The following is an 8,997-nucleotide window of genomic DNA, read 5'->3' on the forward strand; positions in this document are numbered from 1 at the left end:
ATAAAGGGCCACGCAAAGAAATGGCGAGAGCGTTTAATGGTCACAGAGGGATAATTGGCAGGGCACGAGAGAGAGGGATGGACAAAGAGCGAGAGTGAAGAAAGAAAGCGAGAGGAAAGGGCAGCAGCACGGTGTAGCTTAAATGAGGAAGACAGTAGGTACTGTGTGTTTCAATCTAACTGTCAGGTAAACTTAAATGTTCCCCAAGAATATCCAGATAGGCGAGTTTCATCAGCTAGACTGAAATGAAACATTATGAGTTCAAATTTTCAGAGGAAAAAAAATCCAGTAAAAAATGGAAAGTATTTTCATAGTTGATTACGAGTGGGCAAGCTGTTATTGTCCTTCACTATCACTTAATGATGGCCATACTTCATGCTTTCATCTAAATAAAATAGTGTACTCGGCAATATTGTAGTGCACCAACTACTCTTGCTGTGTCAGACCAATCTGGGCATTATGTCTCAGCGCCAGTGCAGTGCAGAAAGGTCTGGCACAAACCATCATCTTCATTCTGCTACAGCGAAAAAGATGTTGGAAGTTTTCTCATAAAGGCGGATGTGTCAGGGATAGGTGAATAATACATGAGAAGATTTGGCTATATAATTCTTGTTAGTAGCATAAATTTACTGTCAGCTTTGTTTTTATCATGGATATTTGTTGATCATAATAAAACAGCCTTATCATGTAAGTGATAAGTGTTACTGGGATCGAGATCCAGCTAGTAAGGACAGACCAAGGAGGGAAAGCCTGTTCTGTCCTATAATGCAACATACTCCCTCCATTTGCTCTCACATATAGCATACAGCAGTTATTTAATCCAGCTCCTCATTCTGTGTCTGCCTGCATCTCCATTTGTTTCACATTGTGGTTCCTGACACAGGGGGAGCAGGCTTTACAGAAACATAAAGAGGCTTTAAACCCCAGCTCAGTGCTGTAGTTTACACTAAAGGTAGGGATGATCTTTAAACCTCTTTAAACCTTCACTTGGTCTCCAGTTCTACAAAGAAGAACCTTGCTCTGTGTGTGTGTGTGTGTGTGTGTGTGTGTGTGTGTGTGTGTGTGTGTGTGTGTGTGTGTGTGTGTGTGTGTACGCGTGTGTGTCATGTCAAGAACACCTGCAGACCATCTCATTCCCCTCGTAAATTCCCCTCATTTCACCTCACTCCCTTCTGTCTCAACATCTCTCTGAGTGATGGGAAAGCAGCTAATAGGTTTGTGTGCGAGCACATTTTCATCCCACCTGCCATCTAACACTGGGGTTGCAATTGCAGAACGGACATCAAAATACCCCCCACCACCATCATCAGCATCATCATTATCATGATCAGCCCCTCCAACAAGAACAAACTGAACAACAGCAGCAGAAGCAACAGGCAATGGCAGATCTGATAGACTTAGACATGGATATTGTGACTAAGGTAAGGAGCTATGCAAACATACAGCAAAACACACGGTTGTTGTTTTCAGGGTTTTCATTATTTTTGAACAGTGAACATATTGTCTTAAAGGTTACCTATCAGCCCTCATAAACTGGTGTTTTAGGCATGTCCCCAGGTGATCTCCTGTCTCTGGTCCTCATCTGTACTGCACCACTTTTCTTCTGTAGTTGTAAGTCACCCCGACACTTGACCCCTGTCGTTTATGAATAAAACATGCAACCTTGCTGTTGCCGTAGTAACCAGGTTGCGACAGGCGTAGAGTCAAGTACCATATGTATGGGTGCACCCGCGTGTCCACACCTGCCTTTGTACGTGTGTGAAGGAGGGAGGACGAGTGGTATAGTCGAGAGAAAAACTGTAGGAGCGGAGGTCCTTTAAGGTCAGAGTGAACATAAAGGTCGAAGTGCCTGTCAGAGTACCTAGAGGGGGTAGGGGGTTAGCAGACAGCAGTGGTTATCCGCCTGCAGACCCACTCGCCCAGTTGAGCTGCTAATAGCACATTAAATAATGCATTCATGACGCTCTGATAATAATAACAACCTGACCCCGCACCCCCCACTACCATATACCTGAAGAATAATGAGTCAAGTGAACAAAAAGTGGACAGAAAGTCTGTAATTGTTGTAATTGAACACTCGCTCCAGTGGCATTTGCCGGTGGTTTCTGTTTGAAGAACATTAGCAAAGCCTCTGTGGTATTGACTCAGAGTACATTCAGTAACAACTACGAGAAATTTAATGTATTTCAGGTTAAGAAAAGTGTTTGTTAAAATGTGTTTTGTGAATTTAATCCCTTGTACATCATGTTATCAGTCCCTGTGGATGCACCATTTTGCGTATCTTGGGTATCAAGCTTATCGTCTTGTTGAGTTGATGTTTATCTGCTACGCTAGACTCTGCAGCAACAATAGATCGTATATGACAGCTTCCTATCCCCGTTCTCTCTTTGTAAAAAAAAAAAAAAACCTAGCATACCCTTCCAGATCCATAACTGTAAAACGCCATGTTCACAGATCCATTTTCTGATATATGTAAAAAGAACTTTGTGGTCTATGTTTGACCTTCGCGAGCGAACAAGAGGGAAGCTATTCTAAGAACATTCATTATCTCTAAAGAAATTATCCGCATTCATGATTTATGCAAATCTCTGACCATGTATTCAAGGCTTAAATTCCTTTATCAACTAAAAATAGTTTCCTTCACTTGCCACCGGCCTAAAGATATTATTAATGTGCAAAAAGGGGGAAGATACTAAAGAGAAGGATCATATAGAGACTGTGAAAGGACACAGAATGATACAGAACAAATTCAGATCAAATAGGAAGGGTGCTGTCTTTGATAGCTGTTCCCTCTGAGGCACACAACACATCCTCTACAAGAGGGAAACATTAATGACTTGTCCCGAAGAAGACAGTGGTACAGTAATGCTGAATGGGGTGCGGTAGACGGTATTTAAACCAGCTGCTGGAAAGCACCTATAACTGGAGCAGATGACAAAGATTGTGATAAGTCTTGGTAGGTATGTCATCATGGTCAATCATTTCATCTCATTATCACATCTCTCCTCACCCCTATGTAACCTCTTCGGTGTTGCTGCCACAGTGCTCAGGTAGGTATCTCCAACTTACGAAGCTAGTGTGGTTTTGCATGCAGTGTTTGATGCATGTTGCACTGGAAGGGAAACTGCTTCAGATAACATATATACTATAACAGTACTGTTATTGTGCCTGACTGCTAGTGTGTACTTTCTCTGATTCTCAGAATATCAACCAATTAGAGATTTTTGGAGACATGTCCACACCTCCTGACATTACATCTCCATCGGTGAGTAGCTGTCGTACACACACAGTCTGTGATTTACATCTTATAAAATCCTAACAGCGTTTCCACTTAGCTGTCTCCTTTTTGTTTTACCTTAACCCTGACCTCCAATCACAACCCGAGCAGACCCCCGCCTCTCCAGCCACCACCCTCAACCCCTCGCAGGGCCTGCAGCCTCCCACGGAACTGTTTGCTCCCTTCAACCCTGCGTCTGTGCCCTCAGGTAGGACCTTTTTCATATTTCTGCTAAAATAGACCGCTGAAAAAAGAAATGGAGGGGAGCCGGAGAGTCAGAAGATTCAGAGGCAGAGGAGAGATAGACGAAGAGAGGAGTAGGTGGGGTTGAGATAAATAAGAGAGGGAAGGAATAGAATTGGAATGTAGATGAGGGGAGGGGAAAGAGGAGGAAAGGTGGTGTTGCTTTTGTGGTGAATATAAAATGCATAATTTGCTTGCTGCCTCAGATGCTGCTGATTTACCTGTGGCTGCTGAGGCAACTGTGGTGGTCAGAGGAAAGTAATAAAACAGGCTTGATGATCTTAGTGAAGACTCCTCGGTATGCACAGGGCCTATGGAATTCAATGTGGTGTATACTTCATACTTTCTGTGGTTCTCCTTCTTTACGTCCCTCCTCAGCTGTTTGTCTCATCTCCTCCTCCCCCTGCATATGTCAGGGTAGGACGGCAGTCAAGGTTAAACGTCAGCTTTCTCTGTTACTGTAGGTAACAACTGGAGACCAGAAACAAGAGAACAACGAGTGTGTAATTTTGAGTGATTTTAATGACTGTGTGTTAAGCTCTGCCTTTTCATAATGGCTCTGCCTCATTGTGGAGGTAATTATGAGAGTTCACCATGACCATTAAGAGACACCACAGTAGCTGCAGGCAGAAGTAGGGCAGCACTCTCTGGTGATGAATGGGTGATTTTCTGTGTGTGTGTGTTTGTGTGTAGAAGAAAAGCAGTGCTGAGCATACGCATTGTGGGTATTTTAATCACTTTCTCTTTCGGTTTCTGTTCTCTGCTCTGTTACATAATGCCTAAAATGGTACAAAAACATCACTTTTACGGTATTTTTTCTAATCTCTAACCTTTCACTCACAGGTTATGTGACAATGGGAGCAGTACCCCCCGGCCACTGGTCCCAGCAGGCGTTTGCTGCTCAGACACCACTGGCCTTTGGGGTCCAGTCTCCACTAGGCCCGGTAGCCCAGGTGCTGCCTGGTGGCCAACCTCTCATCTGGGGGCAGGCAAACATCTTCCCCGCCACCCAGCAGCAGTGGGCAGCCATGGCAGCTGGAGCCTTCCCCCCCACAGCCTACCTCCCTGCCCAGCCTGTGGGCACCCTTCCCGCTGCCATGTTCCAGACTCTCACCCCCGTCACGACTGTGACTCCAGCCGGCGAGAGCCATTCAGGTGCTGGAGCCAGCGCTTCAGCACCCTCCCCTTCAGCGTCGTCGAGTCCGGAGCACGGGGAGAGGGGGAAGAAGATGGGCAAGGAGATTTTCAAGGTGGGGGGAGCTGATGAATGATTCTGATGAGAACAGAATTATGATATCTACCAACAATATTCAACATTGTCTTTTTAAGAAAGTGTGGTCATGATGCAAATAGGAAAAAATCGCAAATTAGCAGCCAAATTGCAAATTATTTTTCATCGATCAGAGGAACTCAGACCCATATTTAGCATGTCATTATTTTTTATTTTTTCATGTTTCTTAAGGCATCATGTGCCTTAATTAGATAGCCAACAGTAGAGAAATGACAGGCAATGAGGGGAGAGAGATAGGGAACAATAAGGAACTGAGTTCCTTAACCAGTCATGAACTGGGGACATTACAAACATGGTCAGCGCTTTAACTTGGCATTCTTACTGTACTTCAGAATCTGAAAGAGAGGGGCTGAAATTTGGTCAAGACCAAACTAGATTTAGAGTTTTTTCTGCTGATAGTCTCACCCATTACGCTTGAGACCAAATGCCGTAATGGGTGTTGACAGAGTTTGAGACAAGTCCAAAAAGTTATAAGAACTGAGACAAGATCAAGACCATCGAAAAAACATATTTGAGAATGGACGCACTACAGCCCAGATTTTAGCCACGTTGATAAAGTAATCTTCCTTAAATTCGTACCTATGGGGTCTCCCAGTAAAGATAATACAGAACAGGTTACATTTTGAATGCCCATGCAGTGAGTCAAAGTGTTGACCTGACTAACTTTTTTCTCCTGCAGGATTTTCAGCTGGCGAAGCCTCCAGCCATGCCGTCAAAGAAGGCTGATCAGCCCAATTTAGCAGGAACGTCAGAGGCATTCAGCACTTACTTCAGCCGTGTGGGCACTGCACAGGACACGGACGACTGTGATGACTTTGACATTTCTCAGATGAATCTGACACCAGTCACCTCCACAACACCATCCACCAACTCACGTAAGCACTTTATCTGTTCATGTCTGTCTACCGTCACTTAGTCTTTTAACAAATCACCATCTGGTGTGTAGCTACGTCTAACTCAGCTTGTCCTCTCAAACAGCACCCACCCCAGCTCCCAGGCAGAGCTCTCCCTCCAAGTCCTCAGCCTCCCATGTCAGTGACCCCCCCACTGACGCCACAGACCCCCCCACAGACGACTCATTTGGGGAAGCAGAGGGGAGCCCTAGTCGCAGTGGAGAGGAAGATGCTGTAAGTGTGTGTGTTGCTCGTGTGTGTGTATGTGTGTGTGTGTGTGTGTGTGTGTGTGTGTGTGTGTGTGTGTGTGTGTGTGTGTGTGTGTGTGTGTGTGTGTGAGGATGGGAGAAGAGGTTTGAGGAGTTAGTCGAGTGTGTGTGCCTTTAATAACTCACTCCTTATGCTGCTATAACCTGTGCAGCATGTTGCGATCTCCTGATAAATAGCCTTTGTAGTGGTGTTGGCGGGCCAGGTAATCACTCTGGCTGATTAGGGGGCTAATGCTGTTGTGTCTCTTAGTGTGTGAGTGTTTTTGTGTTTGTATCGGTGCATGTGGGAAGGTGCACATGAAGTGTGTATTACTGTGTGAACATGAGCAGTAGCGTGCTTGCAAAAGTATGTGGTTCAGTCTATTTGTGTGTGTGCATTGTCAACACAGCGTTAAATTAGCTGGTGGAATTGTCAGAGACATCATTAAGCTGTTATTAATACCAGCCAGGTAGCGTCCATACATCACTATTTCTATATGGACAGACTCATCTCTGGTGAGATCGAGGAGGAATAGTGCCCCAGTTCTTCTTCGAGCGGCAATTAATATTTATTTTACCAGCAACATCTCAATCTGAGGTGAGGAAAGATGGAAAGATAGAGATTTTTAGCAGTGGGAGGATATGTTCCCTTTGCCTTTGACCAAAGTCCTTGCAGAATGTGTGACCTTCTCAGACACAAGACTTTTCTAGTACTTTGCCTGCCATTTTTCTTTCTGTTTCTCGCTTTTTTGTTTCTTTCATGATTGCCTCTTTCTTCCTTTTTTGCTCTCCACTCTCCAGGCGTGAAACATTAGTTTTATGCCTCCAATCCCACTATTATTGAAAAACATAGAGAACGTTCACACTGCTGAAAATGTCACCAGGCCTGAATAACACACAGAAGCTTTACACAACCCAGAGAAATGTGCATTGGTGGCGGCGCTGAGCGAGTGAGTGAGTGAGGCAGAAAGGTTAAAAAGAAAGAAAGACAGGAAAAAATTAAGTGTAGGCAGAAAAACAGCCTCCCACTCTCTGCGGGACAAGGTGTAAAAAGCGGAAGTGTTTTAGGAAAAAAGCAGCAGATCAATAGAATGAACTCCACAGAAGCTTTCATAATAGACAACTGTAAGTGAGTGCTTGAATGTGTGTGTCTGTTTATGTACGTTCGTGTGTATTTGCAAATGTGTTTATGAAAAGACGGGATGTCCGGGATGTGGTCTCTCGCTCCAAATGTCCTTATTTCTCCTTCAGAGTATTTACACCTTTTCTCTTTGCTTCCTGTTTATGTCTGCTCTTTTAGTCTTCACTGATCCTGCGATCCTTCTTTCAGATTTATTCTTCTCTTTCTACTTTCCACTCCCTCTGATTTCCTTGACGTATACTCCTCCATCAACCTATCTCCTCCAACCCTTCCCTCTCCTTCCTCCCTTTCTTCTTACCCTCTTCAGGTGTGTAGTTCTGGGTCGCCCTGCCCCAGTGAGACAGCAGAGCCCAGCCCAGACCAGGCCAGTCCAGAGGCTGGGAGCTAGATAGCAGAAGGGCAGGGTAGGTATCAACACCTCCTCCCCACTAATTCCTTCTCCTTCACCTCCCTGCCCTTATCTGTTCTTCTTATATCAATCTGGTGGAAATCTCTGTATGCTGCATCTTTATTCATCTTTTCCATCGTTTGCTGGTTTTCTGTTGCGTCTCTGATTTTATTTTCAGTTCTACTTAATTTCTCTTTCACCTGCTGACAGGCATGCACAAAGGAAGGCATGTGTTTGACTGGGTTTGAATGCTTTGTCATGTATGATTGCGCATGTATGAATATTTTATTTTGTGTGTTGGCAGTTTTTGTTGTAGCATCACCCGGAGTTGTGTAAGTACCTATTTATTATGAAATGGCATTGCAAGTGTGACTTTTTGACACAATCTGTGACGAGTTCATCACGCATGATCACTTTGGCCATAGTGCTCTGTGCCCTCATTGTGTCCTCTCTTTGTGACGTGTACCTACATAATTCCCAGTTCCCTAAATAGCGCACATCTCACCAGGAAAGCCAACAGTGTGTGACAGCCAATCAGAAACCGTGTGCTTCGGTGAACAGGACATCTTCTGGGATTTGCCGGAGTTGTATGCACAATGCTGATCTTGGATGTTCTTCTCAATATCAAGATGATGTGTGCTGTCATTTTATGCATTATGTATGTTCTGTGATGTAATGTGACTTATAATGTGTGCATTATTGTAAGAGGATTGAAATGATAAAGACAAGCAGCTACTATAAAAAACTAAGAAGTGATGATGTATGTGCTTTCACACTTTTGTACATCATCCTAGAGGAAAAGTTTCACACAACTTGCATTGACTGGAAATGTCTTTTAGAGACATGTCAACATGCAGTTCTGCAGTTTTCCTACTCAAAGAGACGGGGGGACACACTCGCAAACACACAGACACCAAAGAAGAGAGCCGTTTTGATCCCTGCCTCCCTACCCAGTGTCCTCACCCACACAATTTCTGACTGTGACTCCTTAATGATAGCTGCTGGCACTCACAAAGGCAAAAATGTAATGGTTTTGTTTTCATCAGCTAATACTTGGGTGCCAAGATTAATGACTGCCCCAGCATAATTGGCATTAATTAAAGCCCAAGAAGCCTTCTAGTCCTTCCCTACTCCAGGAGAGGAGAAGGGCTGGCTGAGCAGCCTCTCTCCCCTGTTGGCCAGCGTCCTCATATTCAGACTGTCTGAAAGCCGCAGGGCAGCAGGTGGATACAGGCCTGAAGTGGGAGGACGGATTGTGGAGTACTGAGTGTTGATTCTGGCTGCAGACTGACTGTGTTATGCCCAAAAGCACCGAGTTTTTTTCTCTGTAGTAGGTGGACTGCTTTGGTCCTGGTCCAATGACGGCGCTCCCATATGGTGTTTACTTGCTCAATCACATCGACTTTAGACATCTTCCCAAACACACGCACGCACACACCTGTGCAATAGGCCCAGTTATTCCCCAGACAAGCACACCTGTGATCGATAGTGTCACCACCTGTGCTCATATTAGAGC

At 44.6% G+C, this 8,997-nt stretch overlaps 1 protein-coding gene across 1 annotated transcript in view; it reads left to right on the top strand.

The window, feature by feature from the left end:
* dab1a (DAB adaptor protein 1a) overlaps positions 1–8,181 on the top strand; it is a 41,142-nt gene extending 32,961 nt beyond the window's left edge. The window contains exons 9-15 of the mRNA XM_040128938.1: positions 3,203–3,265; positions 3,389–3,485; positions 4,364–4,675; positions 4,712–4,770; positions 5,491–5,686; positions 5,790–5,938; positions 7,990–8,181. Of these exons, the coding sequence (XP_039984872.1) occupies positions 3,203–3,265; positions 3,389–3,485; positions 4,364–4,675; positions 4,712–4,770; positions 5,491–5,686; positions 5,790–5,938; positions 7,990–8,157 (1,044 nt within the window). The 3' untranslated portion in view covers positions 8,158–8,181. The remainder of the gene's footprint in view (positions 1–3,202; positions 3,266–3,388; positions 3,486–4,363; positions 4,676–4,711; positions 4,771–5,490; positions 5,687–5,789; positions 5,939–7,989) is intronic.
* The last annotated feature ends 816 nt before the right edge of the window (positions 8,182–8,997 follow it).

Source organism: Xiphias gladius, chromosome 6, assembly GCF_016859285.1.
Source record: "Xiphias gladius isolate SHS-SW01 ecotype Sanya breed wild chromosome 6, ASM1685928v1, whole genome shotgun sequence".
Classification (NCBI taxonomy): domain Eukaryota; kingdom Metazoa; phylum Chordata; class Actinopteri; order Istiophoriformes; family Xiphiidae; genus Xiphias; species Xiphias gladius.